Below are 22,248 nucleotides of genomic sequence, written 5' to 3'. Positions count from 1 at the left end.
CTTTAGGACTTCTAGGCTACCTAGCGTTGTGGGTGTTCATTTAATCTGAAATAATTTTTTCGGTGTAGATTTCATGGGCACAATTAACACCCAAAGAAAGACCAATTTTTCCGCACCTGTTTGACAGGTGCATATCATTTAAATTTTTGGCAGCAAGGCCAATTCTTGCTTTCATCAAAAGAGCCTCTATAGGGTTACGGTGTGAAGGCGCCAATGACACCCAAAAAACAATTTTTCTGCACCTGTTTGACAAGTGCATATCATTGCAATTTTTGTCAGCAAGGCCAATTCTTGCTTTCATCAAGAGTATATAAGGTTACGGTGTGAAGGCACCACCAACACCCAAAGACCAATTTTTCCGCACCTGTTATTTCTATCCAAAGTTTGTGGAAGAGACACTAGAATTTATCCAAAAAATCTCTATACTTGTTCCCAGTGCACGACATTGTAGCCTCATCATACAGACTGGCTAAGAAAGCCAACGAAAATGTCATTTTTTTGGGCTTTATAAATGCAATTATTTCTGCAGCAGCTTCTATACACAGTACAGATATGCCACTTTAGAGGTAGACTAAGGGGTCCCCCCAGGCACTATATTAAAAGGAATTTTTCATTCTTATGCTTTTAAATTACGTTTTAAAAATTATGTTATTTAAAAACTTTTTTTTCATTGATACATGTCCTCCAGGGCAGTACCCAGACACCCATAACCTTTGTATGCCCAATTACTTGCACATAAGACTTCAAAATGGGCACTTTTAATCTTTTACATTTGGGTCCCATAGACTTCAATAGGGTTCGTTACTTGGTTCCGAACTTTCGTGTTGTTCGAAAGTTCTGGTGTGAACCGAACTGGGGGTCGTTCGGCCTATCCCTAGTCTCAATCTTCTTACTGTCACCTGGTATGTTAAAGGAAGTTAAAACTTATCACAGTTTCTGGCAGATTTACCAGGTAAAAAGAAAAAGCATAAAAAAGAAAACGAATGCTTTAGAAAATTAAAGCACATCTAAGAATTGGTAAGTTGTAATACATTTTTGTTTTTGAGTTTAGATACTCTTTAAAATTACAATGTAAATGCTAATGAAAACATGCATGAATGTGACAATTACATCAAAAATGCATTTTACCATAATAACTCAAAATATATATATTTTTTTATTACTGTGCTTATCTGAAATATTGATTATTGCATTTTTTTACCCATCAGTGATTTATATTATTAAGATATGGCATTATTTTTTAGGTGTTCATCATCTGCTTGTGTGGATCCAGAGTAATTGCTCAGACTGGTAAGTGTGAATTTGACAATTAAAAGGTTTTGCAAGTTCTTTCTCGTTTTTCCAGCAACACAGCAAAAGCATGTGATCAGCAAATATTTAAGCCAGCCTTTGTCAACCTTTTCAACACAGAGGAACCCTTGTAATAACTTCCCAGTCTCAAGGAACCCCTGCTAAAAATGACTATATCTACAACTCATGATACATTAGTGTGATGGTTAGTGGGAAGAATGCTCCTTACGCTTGTGGACATTGGGAAAAGGTACCCCCTTACAGGTAGCTAAAAAGATCAATGGTGTCAGTGGGAACTTATCTGAGAGGCAAATATTGTCCATTGCTCAAGGAACCCTAGTTGAGAAACCCTGATCTAAGCTGTCTTGTGTCTGGACACTGTATAAAAATACCAACAATGGTATTTATTGATGGGAACAGATTCTCTTTAAAAATGAGAATCTAAACAAAACCTATACTCAAGTTAAAACATAAAAACTAGCATTGTTCAGCATTGGTTGTTTACCTAATGGTAACAACGAGGGGTAAAAAGGAACTAAATGGTTCTGCTTAACAGTGTTGTGACAACAGGCAGAGATTCAATAATAACTGCGTCTGTATGTGATAGGATAATCGCTTACACCAATGGCACTCGGGCAATGATATAGGTGCGTTCCTCTGAATTAATTACGCATATCAAAAAAAGGGGGGGAGAAGAGATGGAATTGGAGACCAATTCCAAATGAAAGCAATTCATCAAAGAGGAACAGGCAATTAGCAAAAATGTATATCATGTTTATTAAATGATTCACTTAAACACCAATCAAAAAATATATAGTTTAAAAACAGGTACCACCACCAATTCATAAAGTAGACAACGTTGTCTTTAAACAAACACAGATGGCCACCACATACAGAAACCATGCACACCTCCTATTATGCAAATTCAAGATGATATCTCCTTGTGGGTCATCTAATAGGAAGCTGATTTTCCTAGTATATATCAGCAAACAAGCTGATTTCAAATAGAGGGAAGGTGGATGGTAATGCAGCCGTTAGTATCTCACGTCCGCCGTGAGGATGACAATAAAGGGAACTAAAAGTGACCAACTTGCTGCTGAGGCAGTGAAGACTGCAGTCCTAGTGTGCAAAGTTCACAATAGTCACTCAGTACCGTGGGAGACTGATATCATGGGGGGAAGTTCCTGTATATAAAGAGCTGTAGATACTGGAGGATTGGAGCAGGCTTAAATATGTAACTGTATCAGTCAGATCATCAGTGCTTTAGGGGAGAACGGTGCTTGGAGATAAATGCAGCAATCCTGTACTGGGGATATAAAAGGTAAGATCTCACCCAAATGTAGACACTGGAATGTGACAACGATCAAGTAGAGGAGCTGTATCTTGCTCGTACCATCTCCAGGTAGCTGGTCAGGCTATCTTCCATCCACATACATGGTATCGCCAGCGAGATCCAGGTGGTGATGCTTGGGTAAAGTGGTGTTGGATAGGAAGGTGCAATGGGTAGTGCAGTGCATAAGATCATCCAGTTCCCGGGCTTGTTTGAAAACACTCGCGAAGCTACGGACAGAATTCCCAGGGCTAGTGGGTGGGTCTGTGGGTACGCTATGAGAAGCGTGATGGCGTCATGCTGACGCGTTTCATCCGTCACTCGGATTTCTTTAGAGCATGCGCCGTAGCCGAGACTGTCACCTAATGTAGCCAAGACGCCGAGCCACGTGAGTCCATTGGCATCTGGTTGTCTCGGCAAGGCCGCAACTAGTTGACAGCCATACATACAAAAGATATCTTTTGTATGTATGGCTGTCAACTACTTGCGCCGTTGCCGAGACAATCGGACGCCAACATACTTCCCTTTATTTGAAATCAGCTTGTTTGCTGATATATACTAGGAAAAATCAGCTTCCTATTAGATGACCCACAAGGAGATATCATCTTGAATTTGCATAATAGGAGGTGTGCATGGTTTCTGTATGTGGTGGCCATCTGTGTTTGTTTATAGACAACGTTGTCTATTTTATGAATTTGTGGTGGTACCTGTTTTTAAACTATATATTTTTTGATTGGTGTTTAAGTGAATCATTTAATAAACATAATATACATTTTTGCTAATTGCCTGTTCCTCTTTGATGAATTGCTTTCATTTGGAATTGGTCTCCAATTCCATCTCTTCTCCCCCCCTTTTTTTTGTTTACCTAATGGTGCCTGGTATCCTTCAGTAACATTGGTTTTCACATTTGGATTTTGGCTCAAGTTTAGTTATGCTAGGCCTCGTGGACTTTAAAAGAGGGTGCTTGTCAGACATCTTTAACATGGCTCTGTATACACAGAGTCATTGGGCTCATTACATTGGGCCAGTGGGGTTTTACTCTGGCCAGATAGCCCAAATCATGCATTCGCCTACTGTTCTATGTGAATGTGGAGTGAAGGCTAGCCATGGGCACTGAATTCTCTTCTTCTTCACCAAGAACCTATAAACATACCTGGGGAAATCATAATTATTGAGAATGAGGGTGCAGGAACTGTGGCACATTACATACATAGTTACATAGTCAGGTTAAAAAAAGAAACAAGTCCATCTAGTTCAACCAATAAAAAAAACAAAAAAAAACATACAATCCCAGAGGCGGGCAAAAAACCCCAGCAAAGCATGATCCAATTTGCTAATACAGGGGAAAAAAACCCTACCTGACCCCCCAAGAGGCCATTAGATTTTCCCTGGATCAAATTTACCTATAAATGTTAGTAACCAGTTATATTATGTACATTTAGGAAAGAATACAGGCCTTTTTTTAAGCAACCTACTGAGCTGGCCAGAACCACTCCTGAAGGGTGTCTATTCCACATTTTCACAGCTCTTACTGTGAAGAAACCTTTCTTTATTTTGAGATGGAATCTCTTTTCTTCTAGAATTAAAGAGTACCCCCTTGTCCTCTGTGATGACCTTAAAGTGAATAACTCAACACTAAGTTCACTATATGGACCCCTTATGTATTTGTACATGTTGATCATATCCCCTCTTAATCTATTCTTCTCAAGAGAGAATAATTTCAGTTTTTCTAATCTATCCTCATAGCTGAGCTCCTCCATGCCTCTTATCAGTTTGGTTGCCTTTCTCTGCACTTTCTCCAGTTCCCTGATATCCTTTTGAGAACTGGTGCCCAAAACTGAACTGCATATTCCAGATGAGGTCTTACTAATGATTTGTACAGGGGCAAAATGATATCTTCCTCTCTTAATACAAGAAAGAACTTTGCTCGCTTTGGAAACTGCAGCTTGGCATTGCATGCTATTATTAAGCTTGTGATCTATCAAAACCCACAGATCCTCCTCCACTATGGATTTCTCCAGTTGTACTCCCCCTAGTATGTATGATGCATGCATATTCTTAGCCCCTAAGTGCATAACTTTACATTTATCAACATTAAACCTCATTTGTCACATAGTCGCCTATTGAACAGTGCATTGAGGTCCACTTGTAAGTTGGAGACATATTGTAAGGATGTTATTTTACTGCATAGCTTGGTGTCATCTGCAAAGATTGAAATGGTACTTTTAATCCCAGACCCTATATCATTTATAAAGGTATTAAAAAGTAAGGTAGAAAAGAAAAAAGAAGAACAAACGTGCTGTCTCTTTAAATAGTGTACAGAAGCAGCCAGCACAACAAAGGATCAGTTTGTAAATAAGTGAGCTATATATATGGTAAAGTGCAGCACTGAGTTGATAATGGTGAGGAAAACCTCAACCAAACAAACGTATGCTAGATGCAAAAATCACTTACATGCAGAAATAGTCATGAAAAATATGAATTATAATGAGTGAACTCAATGTTTAGTATACACGGAAAAAAAAGTTAGTATGAAATGAACAGTGATATATTACAGTGCAATAATACACAATATAAAGTGCATGTGCATTCTTAAGTGCATATATAGTCCATAAATCTGTGATCTCAATGAGTAAAGTGACTTCAAAGTAGATTCGTGTAGACAGATTTGTCTGTAGATAGTCCACCACCAGTAGGAAAAAAGGCTTACCAGGCAAGTTGAACCCAAATAGGCGTACGCCTAATGAGTCAACAGAGCTTGTGGTTTTATACACCCAGGGAAAACGCACATCAGCATACACAACTTCCAATATGGGCATATAAACTGCAAGGGTCCATCACAATATTGTTTCCAGTGGGATCCAGTTCTTCGTCACCAATCTCCTGGTTGAAACCCACTTGGTCTAAGTCCCAGCAAGCAAAAAAGTTGGCAAGCTCAAGGATAAGCGGGGCATACAGGGCTGTGCATAGTGTGTATAGCAAAATTGCACTAAAGCCTGGTACACACTATTTTTTTTTCCTTTAACCCTTGAAAAAAAAAAAAACCTGACAGCTCAGTTTGGAGCCGTTGTACTAACAATCCGTTGTTGGTACAGTGATCTCCCATGCTGTTCTACTGTGTTCTAACAGGGGTTCAGCCCCCTGCCAGAACACTCCATTGAACATGCCATTGGCTGAGAGCGTTGATCGGGAGCCGGACGGCTGCTGGTTTTCCAGCATGCTCGTCCAACAGAAGCCTGCCGAACGGCTGGCTTCTGTTGGACTGGGTGCCATACACATGGACCGAATGTCAGCTGTTTTTTATTTAAATAAATTGTTCCCCCCTCTCCCCTTTGTACTCACAGATAACACATCTGTACTTTGCTTGTCTGAAATGAATGCAGCTTCTTCTCCTCTCCAATCATGTAAAATGTCACATGACAAGGGGAGCGAGGATGAAGGGCAGTCTGCGTTTACTCAGTTCTCAGTCTCAGCATGGACTCTCTATCGCCCCTGCAGGCTGGAGGTAGGACAAAGCCAGCTTTCTCTCTCAAGCAGAAGGCGGGTGCTGTTCCTTCTGACTGGAGTGACAACTGCAATCACTCCTGACAGTGAAGAGTGGATACATCGCATCGTTTTCTTCTCCTTGTTCCTGCCCTGGTAGGAAAAGTAGGTGTTGTCACTTCTGATGCCACAAGTGATATACTCCTGGTGGCCCTGGCCTAAATAAATCTTAAAATCGCACAGCAAAAATTAACCTATTAAAGAATGACATACATCTGCTAGAAACAACAACTACAAAATAAAACTGAGCAAATGTATAAAAATGTGAAAGCAATATAAAAACCCTAAGCTAATGTTGCAATAATAATTGTAATGATGCCATATCCTGTGCCAAATGTACTTCCTTGCAAAATATGCTATCAGCAAATACTGAAATTGAGTTCTTAATTCCAACCTCAATATCATTAATGATCAAATTGAACAGCATTGGCCACAGGTTAATAAAATAAACATAAAACATCAGTTTAAGAATGAAAAATAAATTGACCTCAAGCTATTATAATTTTGAATCATTGCAATAGTGTCAATATATGTAAATGTTTGTTTATGACATTCATAACATATATTTTTGTACTTTGTCTCCTTAGCACCCTCTCCAATTGTGGTATTAAATGTAACCAGTATATCAGGTAACAATGTGACTATTTCTTGGGAAACTTTTACTGACAATAATGCAGGAATTTACACCTACAATGTAGCTGGAGAAGGGCCCATGTGTCAGAACCAGATGGGTTTAAAGATTAAGAGCATAGTACTTAGCAATCTTTTACCAGTGACAGACTACAATATCACAGTCTACGCAGTCACTGAAATAATTTATCTAGCCAAGCTTCTGAAATTGCTAATTCCCCAACTTCTAAGTTTACATAGTTTATAAGCCTTTTTAAGTTCACTCTATGTGTGTGCAATTTTTATTCTCAAAAATTCCCATAGCCATATATTCTACCTCCTGAGGAAGACACCACAAATTTTTTGACACTCTCAGTGAGTACCACTTCTACATTTTTACTGCTGTAACAGTAAAGAACACTGCAATCTAAGGTTAAAGCTGGTTTCGTCTTACCTCAAATCGTCATGTGTCCTCTTCTGTTATCGTAGTTACTGCAGTCATCTATATACTTGATATATTTGTACATTGTTACAATATCAGCACTTAAGTGCCTCTTCCTCACAGTGAATAATGAATAAGTGTAATGTATGTACTTGATGCTAACAGCTGAGGTCTTGTCACACTCTTGCTATACCTATGTGCATTTGTCTGATTGTTTTGTACTATTGATTTTAATCTAGATGGCATCTTTTAACAAGATACAATAAAACTGATGTTTTATGATGTGAGGGTCTTTTGTATATATTATTTGGTTTCTCACTTGCTTGGCACATTTAATCTCCCTTCCCCGATGGAGGAATAGCCTTGTATTCGGTTGGATCCTGGCCTTCCTTCATTAGTGAAATTTACATTGTATGTAATAGCTGAGGTCTTTCTCCCCCTTATTAAATTTGATGTCATTCGCTGAACTCATTAGATTTAAATAATGTTTTTCCGGAGGAATGGTGGCGAAAAATTAACTGATGCCAAACCAGTGTTTTATACATTTCACATTTCACAATTTCATCAAATCCAACAGACTTTATTTTGAAATATTTATGAAGTACAGTATCAAATGCTTTAGCAAAATATGCCTTTTTTTTGTGTACAGATCCAGCCAATGTTTCAAAGTTAGAACCAATCACTGTAACCGAAACCACTATATTTGTGCAATGGGAAGCACCCCCTTCTATTACGGAGTTCAAAGTATTATATACTAATGGTTCAGCTGGTGGAAAAATGAATGTAACTAATATAAATTGCACAATAGTCAATCTACTTCCTGGGGAGAATTACAACATCACAGTGTATTCAGTGAATGGAACCTTGGAAAGCTCCGGTGTCACTATACCTGTTACTACATGTGAGTACTTCTGGTATATCTGTTGCTACATGTAAATACTTTTGGTATACATTTTTCAGTCTATTGCACCCTGAATGTAAACTCTAGGTTGTATACAAGACAGATTATGGAATTTTTTTCCTAAACAAAATGTACAAAGTTTAGCTTAAAAAGTGCAAAGAAAAAAATGCATTAACACATATCAACCAATTGGAATGCTTCTTACTAAAAGCAAAGCAGCATGTCTTCAGGTTACTGAGTAATAAAATTTCACCTCTCACAGCTCCTTTAAAACTCCAAAATAAACCAATTCCTTCATGAACCCACAAGGGCTTCTGTTAGTAAGAATATTATTCAGCTATATTTAAATCCATTATTGTTTTTTGCCATTAATATTGCATATGGTCAAGTGTCCCACAGCACTGTAAAGAACCCATTTCCAAACTGATGGTAAAATCACCTTTCTTACCCCTTTCTTACACGTGCAGCTGATATTTATTTTCGTTCTGATCAGTTGCTATGGGCACTACAGTTTTTGCGGTCTTTGTTTGTAACATAGTGTAAGTGTGTAGTGTAGTGTTTGTAACAAAGAGTAACTGCCATTTAGATTTCGGGTTTTGGGCAGGCAAACAAAATCACTTTTTGCTATGGGGTTTGTGCACAGCTTTGTTTTTACACTTTAAATATCGGTAAAAAATGATAATAAAGTGATTATAAAATTGGAAATCCAACTGTATCAGCTTATAGTGAATACTTGTGTGATCAGCATACTGATAGCACATTGCTATAATAAGGCCCCTTTCACACTGGGGAGTCACAGGCCACCGGCAGACATTGAGTCTGCGGGACCCATGGGCATGCTCCCGCAGCGTGCGTGCCGCCACCGGCGTGTGCGCACCTGCTGTCCTGCTTTTGTACAGGTACAGGTACGTTTGCGCAGGCGTGCCATTCTGCCGACTTATATCGGCGTGAGCTGGTCAGCAAGTGGTTAATCACAATATGGTGTTAATTTCTATTTCCACATTTAACCCTCTGGGTGCCAAAGAATTCAGTATGAATATTATATATAGTGTAGCGGTGTAGTTGCCACTAGTAACAAACATCCACCATATCACCCCGCTGCCAGACTCCCATATATCACTTGCAGAGACAATGAACAGTCATTTGCTTTGTTTTGTTTTGTTTATTGGGGGGGTACAACTTGGTTGGGGAAAGGGGTATATGGGATGCCCATAGAATATATCACTTTGCCATCATATTTAGAGATTTTATAGATTAGCACATAATTTGAGCCTGAAGGAATGATGTGCATGTGTAACAGCTATAGTCTTTTCCCTGCGTCACCATGCAGACTATTGCTCCTCCTCTGCGTAATTCCTGCAGACTATTGCTTCCAGAACTTCCTCATCAATGACCGTGTAAAGATGAGGACTAGGGATGAGCTTCGAGTTCGAGTCGAACTCATGTTCGACTCGAACATCGGCTGTTCGCCAGTTTGCTGAACAGCGAACAATTTGGGGTGTTCGCGGCAAATTCGAAAGCCGCGGAACACCCTTTAAAAGTCTATGGGAGAAATCAAAAGTGCTAATTTTAAAGGCTTATATGCAAGTTATTGTCATAAAAAGTGTTTGGGGACCCGGGTCCTGCCCCATGGGACATGGATCAATGCAAAAAAAGTTTTAAAACGGCCGTTTTTTCAGGAGCAGTGATTTTAATAATGCTTAAAGTGAAACAATAAAAGTGTAATATCCCTTTAAATTTCGTACCTGGGGGGAGTCTATAGTATGCTTGTAAAGGGGCGCATGTTTCCCGTGTTTAGAACAGTCTGACAGCAAAATGACATTTCAAAGAAAAAAAAGTCATTTAAAACTACTCGCGGCTATTAATGAATTGCCGGTCCGACAATACACATAAAAATTCATTGATAAAAACGGCATGGGAATTCCCCACAGGGGAACCCTGAACCAAAATTTTTAAAAAAATGACGTGGGGGGTACCCCTAAATTCCATACCAGGCCCTGCAGGTCTGGTATGGATATTAAGGGGAACCCCGGCCAAAATTAAAAAAAAAATGGCATAGAGTCCCCCTCAAAATCTATACCAGACCCTTCAGGTCTGGTATGGATTTTAAGGGGAACCCCGCGCCAAAATTTAAAAAAAAATGGCATGGGGTCTCCCCAAAAATCCATACCAGACCCTTATCCGAGCACGCAACCTGGCAGGCCGCAGGAAAAGAGGGGGGATGAGAGAGCGCCCCCCCTCCTGAACCGTACCAGGCCACATGCCCTCAACATTGGGAGGGTGCTTTGGGGTAGCCCCCCAAAACACCTTGTCCCCATGTTGATGGGGATAAGGGCCTCATCCCCACAACCCTTGCCTGGTGGTTGTGGGGGCCTGCGGGCGGGGGGCTTATCGGAATCTGGAAGCCCCCTTTAACAAGGGGACCCCCAGATCCCGGCCCTCCCCCCTGTGTGAAATGGTAAGGGGGTACAAAAGTACCCCTACCATTTCACAAAAAAACTGTCAAAAATGTTAAAAATGACAAGAGACAGTTTTTGACAATTCCTTTATTTAAATGCTTCTTCTTTCTTCTATCTTCTTTCTTCTATCTTCTTTCTTCTATCTTCCTTCGGTTTCTTCCCCCAATCTTCTTCTTCTTCTGGTTCTTCTAGTTCTTCTGGTGCCAACCGAACGGGGGGGTGTTCGGCTCATCCCTAATGAGGACATCACCCTTGACCGTGTAAGGGTGATGTTTCCAGCAATCCTCTCCCCCTGCACAAACGTATACTGTAGCATATTAATTTCTTGTCACATCTTCTTCTGTAAACAAAAGAACCCATTCTGAATAGTTTCTCATGCTGACTCTGGTTGCTCCCTGCTACTAGGCCAGAGGCCTGCAGTGCCTCTCCCCGGAGGGCTAGTAGTTTAAAAGCATGTTCTGAATGGTGGACTACTGTTCCCAGCTAGCCAAGCCTGGAAATCCTGTGCCCTCAGGCCACATCGATTTGACACTACTCCCCACAGTCTCTCCTCTGATCCAGGACCCTCGTCAATGACCGTGTTATGATGAGGACTTCACTAATGACCGTGTAAAAGTAAAGTTCCCTCACAGATTTCCTGACACATCCAGCCCTCCACTGTGGTACGCTCACCGACCTTTCTCTGCCCCGAGTCCTTGATGGAGAACTTAAGCGGACCGTACGTTCCGACAGCTTCACCTGCCCCCCTGCTCCAGGCGTTCCTGATCAATGTCCGTATAATGATGGGGACTTCACTAATGACCGTGTAAAAGTGACGTTCCCTCACAGTTTTCCCCGGGCCTCCTCCTGCGATCGGCGCACCCCCCCAGATGGGGGTGCCCTCCTGCTGCTGTCTAATACTCCATTCTCTACTTCACCTGGCCGGAAACACCTCCCAGTGGCATGTTACCTCAGCTTATATAGGAGGCCCGCCCCCTGCCAATACCAGTTGGGGATTGGTCAGGGCTCCCACATGAGCTGCCTGCGACTCTAGTTCCAGGCCATGCCCCTCTTCCAGAACATTCTCCCTGGAAGCAGGGGAGGCGCCTCAGAACTAGAGCACAGGTGGTCACACCCACTGCTACTCTAACCACTCCCTGCCCCCAGATCAAAACAGACAGGCCTAGCTTAAAGCATAGACCTGCCTAAATTTACCTGTGCTGACAGTCTCCCTAGTAAAAAACCTATACTAGCACCTACCTATTGGTAGAGGGTGCTACACTAGTTATTACTATTATTATTATTATACAGAATTTATATAGTGCCAACAGTTTGCGCAGTGCTTTACAATGTTAGGGCAGACGGTACAATTACAATACAATTCATTACAAGAGGAATCAGAGGGCCCTGCTCGTTAGAGCTTACAATTTATACCTATATAATTTTTTACCTATTATCCTTATCTGTTGATTTTTTATATGTATATAGGATTTATGTAAACCTTGTATATACATGTGCATATGTGTATATATATATATATATATATATATATATATATATATATATATATATATATATATATTACACACACATACTGTATATGATAATATTTTTTAGTCTGGATTTTATTGCCTACATATTTTTTATCTATTAATTTATTATGTGTGTTTTTTTTTCCTTTTCCCCTACTTTTTTGTGCTACTATTGATAGAATAATGTATTACTATTCCTATGCTTCACAGAACACATGATATGACATTCATTGTTTATAATATGCCTTTTTACCAGAAATTATATATAGGCTTGTGAATTCTTTCATTTTATATATACATTGCACTGATTCTTGTGAATTAATTCATAGATTTAGTAATGACACATTAGATATGGGTGGATTGGAGGGCCATAGAGGTTTTTCTGCCAATTAAAATAAAAATGAATACATATATTTTTTCCATCGGACTTCCCCTTACAGTGTTTCTTGCACCCCCTCTGTTTTTTGTTTGTTTCTTATTGCTTTTTATCTTTATAAAATTGGATCTTGTTAATATTAAAATTATTTGTTTTTGCTTTTGGTGATGTCCTACATGCTCTGATCAGATCGCTGCCCAACATCCACTGATGTGTTAATAAAGTCTTAAAGTGTAAGTAAACCCTCCTATCGTTTTCAGCCAAGGAAGCTGCCATCTTTGCCTCTGTTTAATCTACAACTGCCATGATGCTGCACATGTGATCAGTTATGAAACCAGCCATTGGATGGTTTGACAGTTTGGTTGAGAACACAACCAATGGGAGTGTTACATTTCCGGCACGTGCCGGAAATGAAGCTGTTTTATGGATGAGTTTACTTCCGCTTTAATCAGGGCAGTGTTGCTCCGCCCATCCCCTCCCTGATTAGTCCTACCATCCCCAGTGTGATAGTATATATTCTCCTCATCCAGGAGGGGCGGGTCAGTCTTAAGAAGGCAGGGCCTCAGAAACACATTGTGGCCCACTCCCTCCCCAGCTTGGGTGTCTCATCTCGCTAGAGCTACAGCTACAGCTGCAGCTTGCAGTGGCATGTGAGAGCCTGTTGATGCAGCCATTTTCCAGCTATTCCATATGGTGGGTCCTGGTTCATGTGAGCGGCCACTCTTCCATCTGGCGTCCGATCCTTGGCTATCTGACAGTGGGGCTTTTGGAGCCTGCTGGCGCCGTCGGCCCCTGATGTTAACCCTAGCAGGCTCAGACCTGTGATTACAGCTGCCCTCCAGTCCATCTTGTCTACTGTCCTTGTGAACAGCACACCACACCACCTCTGCACTCAGCATGCAAGTTTCTTTGATGTAAGTGGATACTTAATAAATTGTTGTTTTTACCCACATTGATCTGGCGCCCTTTCTCCTTTCGTTTCTGTCTCTGAGGGAATCCCATACCTCTATAGGAGCTGCAGGCTTGTGTGTATCTTTCCCAATTACCACTGGCTGTATCAATCGATTGGCCCTAGCTCTCTTCTGGTTACCATCACCTTCCAGCTGATTATTGACTGCATGGACTTTTATCTTTTATATATGTAGCGCTACCCAGCAGGAGCCGCTTGAATATCGTTGGTTCCTTACTCTGCGCCCTCAACCCCAAGAACAGGCTCAACCCCACTGGCACACCTGGCAACAATACAGTGTAAATACCACAGTAAATGGACACAGGTTATAGTGAACACAGAAAGTATTTTTACTATGAACTTGCTTGAGAAAAATGAAACATACAATAATAGTAATACAGAGTAGTAAGCAAATAGGTATTGGTAGAACAAAGAGAAAATAATGACTAGAGTTCATGTAATGACTAGAGTCCTGAGTATAGATGGAGTACTTTAAGACTTTCTTTAGTGGGGGGGGAGGGGGGAGGGGGGGCGAAGTGCATCCACAGAGGCTTGGTAAACAGTAGGACTCTAATGGTGTTGACAATCTTCAGTTAAATCAGGTAGGTACTATCACTGCCTGGCTGAGTATAACAGCATCACAGATTCCCCTATTAAATGAGGCAGAATAACAACAACAGTTCAGAGTTCTTGCTTAGGGAGGGTTGGGCAAGTGGATAGTCTAATCACTTCATGAGGCGTCACTCAAAGTCTTTCCCTTGATCGGAGTGGTTGCTTTGAGGCAGACCATAGTGTATGAAAACATTTTCTACTAAGACTTTGGCTACAGTGGATGCTTGTTGGTCCTTTGTAGAAAAGGCCTGGGCATATCCAGTGAAGTGATCAGTTTCTACCAGAATATTTCCCTGTCCACTCAGATCAGGCTCCAAGCATAGAAAATCAGTGTACACCAACTCCATGGGTCCTTGACTGTGAAGATGGCCCATTGGGGCAGCTCGACGAGGTAGAGTCTTCCTTTGCATGCATTGGGTGCATGCGTGACAGTAGCTCTCAACTTCAGCCCACATGCAGGGCCAGTAGAACCGGTCTCTCACTAGGTTTAAGGTCCTGTCGGGCCCTAGATGGCCATGGTTGTCATGTAGGACAGTCAATACAGCCTCCCTATGCTTCTTGGGTAGAAATAACTGCCATTTTTCTTCAGAATCATCAGAGGGGCCCCTTGGGTAGACCACTCAGTTGCGCAGTTGCAACAGATCCCACTCCCTATGAAGCAGACGAGCTTCCTTTTGGGTGTCAGTAAGAAGCAAATCAGGGCGCCGGCTCTCCACAGCTTTTATCATCAAGCTACAAAGAGGGTCTTCCATCTGATCCTTTCTCAGGTCTTTCTTGGAGAGCTTGGGCAGGCCTTCACCCCTGATCTGAGTAATGTTGCTATATCCCCTGAGGACTCCAGCTGCTGAGACCCCAATTTCTTCCACTCTAGATCCACCTCCAGCTTGATACTCTGCTCCCTAACAAAGAGCTTCCTCACACTGGGCAGTCCACTGTCCCTGAATGGACTCCTTAGGTTTTCTGGGCCCTCCAGCTATTCTGACCAGCTTAGCAAGGTCTGAGTGCTCATCTTCCTCCTCACTTTTCAGCAGCTCGTTGAGGGGCGAGCTATCTTAGCGAATCCCTCAACAAATCTTCTGTAATAGGAGCAGAACCCCAGAAATGACCTAAGCTCAGTCACATTGGTAGGCCTTGGCCAGGAGGTGATGTCTTCTAGCTTCTGAGGGTCAGTAGCCACTCCTTCGGCAGACACGATATGGTCAAGGTCGTTGACCGAGGGTTGCTAGAACTGGCATTTCTCCAACCCCTCATCACGGAGTCTCTTCAGGACCTTCTCCAAGCACTCTTCATATTCCTCCAAGGACTTTCCTAAGACAATGATGTCATCTAGGTATACCAACACCTTGTTTAGGTTCATGTCACCCACTGTTTTCTCCATTAGCCTTCAGAAAGTGGCTGGGGCACCAGACTGGCCTTGAGGCATACAATCAAATTCAAAGAACCCCATCAGCGTAATGAAAGCTGTCTTCTCCCGATCCTCAGGGTGCATGGGAATATGGTAGTACCCGCTCTTCAGGTCCAACACGCTAAACCATTTTGCCCCCGACAGGCTCTGCAAGGCATCTTCTATTCTTGGAGTGGTATATTGGTCGGGAATGGTCCTTCAGTTTAGCATCCGATGGTCAATGCACAACCTCAGTGACCCATTCTTTTTTCCTACCACCACTTTCGGTGAAGCGTATGGACTTTGGGACTCTCGGATGATACCTGTCCTCTTCAGTTCTGCCAGTTGCTCACGTAGGTCTTCCAAGCCCCCTAGAGGAATCTGTCTGACCCTTTCTCTAAACAGCTTATCTTCTTGGAGACTAATCCGATGTTGAGTGCTTTTTGCACACCCCACATCGAACTCACTCTTGGAGAATGCAGCCTGCCATCTAAGGAACTAAGGAGCTGGGAGAAAGAAGTATTCTTTGGATAAAACTCCTAGACAGAGATTCCATCCTTCACTCCCCCCACCAAATAAGACAGTGAGACTGGGGTGGCTTGGATTGACTTGTCCCAGCAACATTCGAGCCAACATCTTTAATGGGGAGGCCGTGATGTTGTGGACACTAACCAAAATTCTCCTGTGACTTCTTTGTAACGCCTTGGTTGAAACCACTTCTGGGATTATTTCTACTCCCGTATCTGCCCCCTGCCGTCAGCTTAAAGGACGATGAAAGGGCCTGGTTGCTTCCAATTCAGCTTGATAGTTGCTTGTAGGCAAAATACTTCACCCAGCTGTAGTAACTTCTCACCCCGGTCCAGGCACCATATCTTCCCCACCCCTTCAGCTGGGGCCTTCTGCTCTTGTACTAGGCTCTTGTACTTGTCCCAGCATAGGGTGTACATTCGTAATTGAAGTACCAGGCTCCAAGACAAGAGGTGTCAATAGTCTTCGAACAAGATCAGTGTTGGCCCCTATAATCAGGGAGTTCTTGCCGGCCCCTGGTGGGCGAAGGCAGACTACTGCCAGTCCAACGTCTCTGTCTTTCCTGCCACGGAAGGGTCAAAGGTCAGCTTGACTGGTAGATAGCAGTCATAAGAAAATTTCTGAGTCCCAATGCCCCATATCGCTAACCCTTCCTACTGCTGCAAAGGCAGGTGCTTAAGGTGCCTGTCATAGAAGTCCCTGTAGAGGAGGGTTACTTGAGTTACGGTATCTAGGAGGGCTTTAGTGTAGATTCCCTCTACTTGAATGTAAACTACAGGGGAAGGTCTCACTAGCTTAGCAGGGAACTCATAGGAATTGGGGGCTTTGGCTTGTTCTGCGGCCTGTATCTGTACTCCTTTCTTGCGGGAATTCTGACCTGCCTGAAGTCTCCGCCGATTTTTAGGGATTTGGTGTGCATTGGTTCCCCAATGCCAGGTAGCCTGCGTCAAAGGGAGTGAAACACTGGGTTGCTCTGAGGCAACAATGGGAGTCCTCTGCAAGGTTTGGACTTCCACTGCTGCCTCTTCACGTCATTAATTTTGGAGCTAGCTACTGTAGATGGGCACCCGATTTGCTCCTTCACTGGGGCCCTCTGAAGTTTCCCTCCTGCTTCCCAAGGAACAGCTTCTTTAACACTTTCACAACTTCTACTGTAAGGTCGGCAACATTCTCCCCATTGGGAGATTGTGCTTTGAAGTGACCCACTTCTCCGCATCCATAGCATCTTATCCTAGATGAAGTTGAAGTGGAAGTGGGCCTAACTTCTTCGGCTACTTTCTTTCCTGTCGGGGAATCAACCATTCCCTGTTGGACATCTGAGAGAGACTTCTGCAAGTTTGCCTGGGTCTCCACTACCTGCATGGCGGTTTTGTGCATCTTGAGCTGTACCTGCATTACTTGAGCTAAAATATCAGGCATTGCTGTAGTGAATGAGGCCTGGAGTTTAGTCCTTTTGGACTGCCCAGCATCTGTCTCATCCTCATCCTCCGGAGGGTCCCCTCCTGCTTGGGTAGAGTATGTAAGTGCTTTTTCTTTCCTGGGTGTTTGTTTTGTTCTGATGCAGGAGCTTTTGTTTTTCTTTTCCAACAGAGCTTCCTATTACCTCACAATCCTGATAAGCTCCGGGTATGTTAAGGATTTGCATCGCTCAGAGGTTTTTAACTGAATCCATATTGGATCAGAGTGTGGAGTGCCTCTCAAGATCTGTTTAATCCTGGCTTGGTCTAGAGCTGAAGAGTCCATTCCCTTCCTTAATATAATTTGATACAATATCTTGTTTAGTCTTCTGATGTACTCGGACAAAGGTTCACCTTGGTGTTGAAAGGTGTGCTTGAATTGATAAATTAGATCAGAAGTCTTTTCTGTTGACAAAACTCTTCTTGCAACATAATAGGATTGTCATAGGCCGTGCAGGTTTTTTGGCTGAATTTCAGATTTCTAATAGCCTCAGCGGCAGCTCCTCTTAAACTCTCGTGATCCGCTGTTTTTTCTGGACTTCAAAAAACATCCTATTCCTGGAGGGCCTGCGAGGCCTGCTCCATCCAAGTCTCATACTCTTCCTCTCTTTTTTGCACTGGCTGTGTTCCTAAAAAGAGTCTTAGCTTCCTGTAAACTGTTAAAAAGAAAATACTGATGTGCTACCAAAAAACAAGTGTATTGATGGTGAGTAAAGTGCTAAATATAAGGTGCATGATATATAGTGCTTAATGAAAAATAATGTAGCGCTGGTAGATTTACAATCTACCGTATGCTAGGTAAATTTAGTAATTTGGGCGTTAGTAAGGTAAAAGTTTGCCTCTGTTCCAGCTTGGCTGACGTTGTGTGTGTTTCCGTGCTGACCGGTGGGTGTCGCTGTTGTCACTGGTCAGTGTTGGAAAGGCAACGTGTCGAAGTGTATAGATGCTCCTTTGTCTCGGAGGCAAGTTTGGTGGAGGTGGTCCTCCGAGTTGCATTCTGGGAAGAGGGTATTTATGGGACAGACGCCATGTTCTAGGGTTCGTTTTACAGCCACCTGCTGGCCTTCCTGGCCGACAGGTATGCGTTGAGGAGCTACCTCGTGGTCCTCCGATCAGGAGGCCTACAATACAGCGGCGCAGGGGTGGGTCCAGAGGCTTGTCTGGGGCCTACCACCGCGGCCGAGGAATGGTCCGGAGCTGTCGGACCTGTGTGACGAAGCTGGACAGGCCGAGGAGATCCTAGGGGAGGACCCGTCCTGGAGAGATCACGCAGCGTGCTGGTCTATAGAGGGGCCTGGTGACTCGGTTGGAGGACGTATCCAAAAGAAGTAACTATACAGCATAGTGTTGCCGGTTCGGCTTAAAGGTTCAGGCACTGTGACTGACTTTCACTGCAGAGAAATCTGATACATCCTGTGGCAGAGGATCGTACGGATTTACCCCCCAAACAAGTCTGTGGCAGAGACTTTTGATTTGTGCTGCGTACTGGCTGTTAGACCGGTGAGAGAGGCCAATCCAGACGAGCAAGGAGTGTGTCCCACGAGGGGAGCGCATTCCGCATAATTATCTGAATTCTACCAGGACATTTGCCGCTAAGATTCTACAAGAAAATATTTGCGTTTCTCCTGAAAGTTTCCTTTTCCGCCTCTTTCCTGCTACTTCCTAAAGTTTGTTTGTTCAATAAAGCATTGAAAACGTACTCCAGTGTTGGTGCGTGTGTCGTCCAGAAGTAAACTCAACGGAACCCTAGACCCGGTGCCGGTGAAACAGAGGGAAGCAAGGTGAAGGTAACAGACCCGCTTAAACCAGCAGCTCCACCGAGAGTTATTGCTACATAAAAATCGGCTAACTTCTATAGTGTTACCAACACTCTTAAATATGTGTATATATAGTGAAGTAGCGCTTATTAATGAACAAATCAATAAAGTGCTAATATAAGCAAAAATATATAACAATGAATCTCTCAAGTGAAACTCATAAAGAGAGATTCTAAAATATATATTCAATAAGAAATCTAATAAAGTGCATCACATCAAAATATTATTCAAATAAATGTTGAATAAAATCCAATAAAGTGTATCACATCAAAATAATATTCAAATAGATACAGTGGGAATAATCAAGTTATAATAAAGACCATCCAAAAAAATCTGATGATTCAAAGAGGTGATCAGTCTCTAAATCAGAGTGTAGATCAAGATAATCCTATGTAGACAAATATAGATGAGGAGGAAAGGGACGAATGTGGGAGTCCAATTTAAGATGTAAAATGATAGTGGCAACTTTCTAGAATCCTCCCCCAGTGATCCTAGCCTCTCACCTTATGGATAGACCCCAACGGGTCTAGTATTGCATCGATAAACGACCAGACTGTTGCTGTAACCTCCTTAATGGATCCAAGAAATCACTGCAGCTTTTCTCCGGTCTCCACAGTCTTTTCCTAAAAGGAAAGTGTCTCCCAGTCCACGGGATTAGAGGCAAAGAAGAAGGCGCTCCATAGTGTAGTAAGTTTAAAAAATTGTTCTTTGTATTTATTAAAAAGATCTTTAACAGTAAAAATGATCTTTCACAATTAAAAATGGCATAAACGAGCCAGGCAGAAAAAAAAACAATGGGTTACATTGGTCTGATTACACTTAGTTATGAAATTTCCCAGAGCAGTGAAAAACTCTGCACCCAGAGTAACTGAGGTCGTAAATGTGGGTGTTTCATCGACTGGAATGGTATAACTTAGCCTTCTTGACTGACTTTCGACCCCCTCAAATGGAATAGACAATCTTCAATGCCGTCAGTTAGTTGGATGTTACGCCCTTGAAAGCAGGCAGGGATCCCCCTCCTCCACTCCAATAGCACGAGAGTGTGGGAAGTGCCCTGACTCATCTTCAGATCCAATACCGATACCTTCTTTCCAGGAGCTAGAGCCTCCACCGCTTGTTGGATTTGCACTTCCGTCCATGCAGTCCTGGGGATCTATGCCACCATACTTGGCTCCAGGCGCCCATTTTGCTCCTCTCACCACTGAGCTGCAGCAGCTGCATCCATGTCGATGCTGGTAGGGTTGCTGTCTTGAGAAGTTGCTTGCAGAGTAAAGGTATCCCCCACATGTAGAGCTACCCCCACAGGAGCCGCTTGAATATTGTTGGTTCCTTATTCTGCCCCCTCAACCCCAAGAACAGGCTCAACCCCACTGGCACACCTGGCAACAATGTAGTGTAAATACCACAGTAAATGGACACAAGTTAAAGTATTTTTACTGTGAACTTGCTTAAAGAAAAATGAAACTTACAATAACAGTAATGCAGAGTAGTAAGCAAATAGGTATTGGTAGAACAAAGTGCAAAAGTCACTAAAGAAATCTACGAGATCAAATCTGTCTGCTTTCAAGGGACTCATTTAAGTGAAATAACACTGGGTGCAGATGTAAACACAAGAGAATAACACATCAAAATGGGATGTTACTTCAATGAATTATCTGCCAACTTTACTTAAATTGGGCTATATGAGTCCAAGCACAGGAGGAGGGTAGAGGAATGACCTTGATCTCTAGTTCAATTCTCTCCCTTCTTCACCCTAGCACCACAGTCCCAGCAGGCCTGCTTAAACACCATGTCAGAAACCATGAATCAGACTGAGATAGAAGTACAGTTAAATCACACTTGTTTAATAATAATAATAATAATAATAATCTTAATAATAATAATAATAATAATAATAAAAAGGTAAACAGAGTAAATGTAGTCAAACCATAGCCAGAGTTCAGGAACCGGAACGGATAGTCAGACAAGCCAAAACATCAGGGAGCCAGAGATGAGCATAGTAGAACAGCAAGCAGGATCTGGAGCCAGAAGGAATGTCAGCCAAGCAAGTCTTTAACGGGAACACAGCAGAGCGTCTCTAGAGATGTGACCAAGGCAAAGGCAGAGATCATCTGGGCTGGACGGCTTAAGTAGGCAGGACTGACGAGCAGGATATCATCAACAGGTGAGTCACTGTGGAGAGAGAAGAGCTGGCAATTAGTTGACAGCTGAGTAGCCAGCTTTGATAAGGAAGGGCTGGGCCCAGCCCTGACAGTACCCCCTCCTCAATGACCCTTCCCCCTCAGAGGACCACCAGGCTTGAGGGGAAAACATCTATGGAAATCATGGAGGACAGGGGCATGTACGTCTGAGGATGAGACCCAAGAGCGTCCCTCTGGACTGTACCCTTTCCAATGCACTAGGTACTGTATGCGCCCACGGAACCTACGGAAGTCATCAATGGACTGTACTTCATACTCCTCATGGTTCTCAACCTGTACAGGGTGAGAAAGAGGCACCAAGGTGGTAAAGCGGTTGCAGACCAAAAGGTTTTAATAAGGAGACATGAAATACATTTGAGATACGCATATTAGAAGGAAGGTCTAATGCGTAAGCCACTGGGTTAATCCTGCAAACAATACGGAAAGGCCCAATAAACCGAGGTGCGAACTTCAGAGTGGGAACACGAAGTCGGAGGCTGCAAGATGACAGCCAGACTCTGTCCCCAACCTGGTAGGAAGGTGCAGGCAGGCAGGCAGGCATCTGCGGTTAGCATGGAGTCTGTACCTATCATTAGCATGTCGCAAAGCCTCCTGGACTAGTGCCCAAGTGGAACGAAAACCATGGAGATGCTCCACTAAGGCAGGAATACTCTGAGGAACAAATGAGTCAGGCATGGTGGAAGGTTGGAAACCATATTTCGCCATAAACGGGGACAATTGGGAAGCAGAATTCGAGGCACTATTGTTAGCAAACTCCGCCCATGGTAAGAGGTCTGACCAGTTGTTATGATGGTCCAAAATATAGCAATGTAGGAATTGCTCCAAGGACTGATTGGCTC

The 22,248-nt window shown here is 42.8% G+C and overlaps 1 protein-coding gene across 2 annotated transcripts in view; it reads left to right on the top strand.

Moving 5' to 3' along the window:
* The window catches only part of LOC141110735 (receptor-type tyrosine-protein phosphatase H-like), a 788,595-nt gene that overhangs the window by 276,041 nt on the left and 490,306 nt on the right, over positions 1-22,248 (top strand). The window contains exons 2-4 of one of the 2 annotated variants that reach the window (XM_073602291.1): positions 1,245-1,290; positions 6,751-6,792; positions 7,864-8,115. In XM_073602291.1, the coding sequence (XP_073458392.1) occupies positions 1,245-1,290; positions 6,751-6,792; positions 7,864-8,115 (340 nt within the window). The remainder of the gene's footprint in view (positions 1-1,244; positions 1,291-6,750; positions 6,793-7,863; positions 8,116-22,248) is intronic. The other variant, XM_073602293.1, reaches the window with a different exon arrangement.

Source organism: Aquarana catesbeiana, linkage group LG10 (assembly GCF_042186555.1).
Source record: "Aquarana catesbeiana isolate 2022-GZ linkage group LG10, ASM4218655v1, whole genome shotgun sequence".
In the NCBI taxonomy this organism is placed as follows: Eukaryota; Metazoa; Chordata; class Amphibia; order Anura; family Ranidae; genus Aquarana; species Aquarana catesbeiana.
This window is presented reverse-complemented; position numbering and strand designations above follow the sequence as displayed.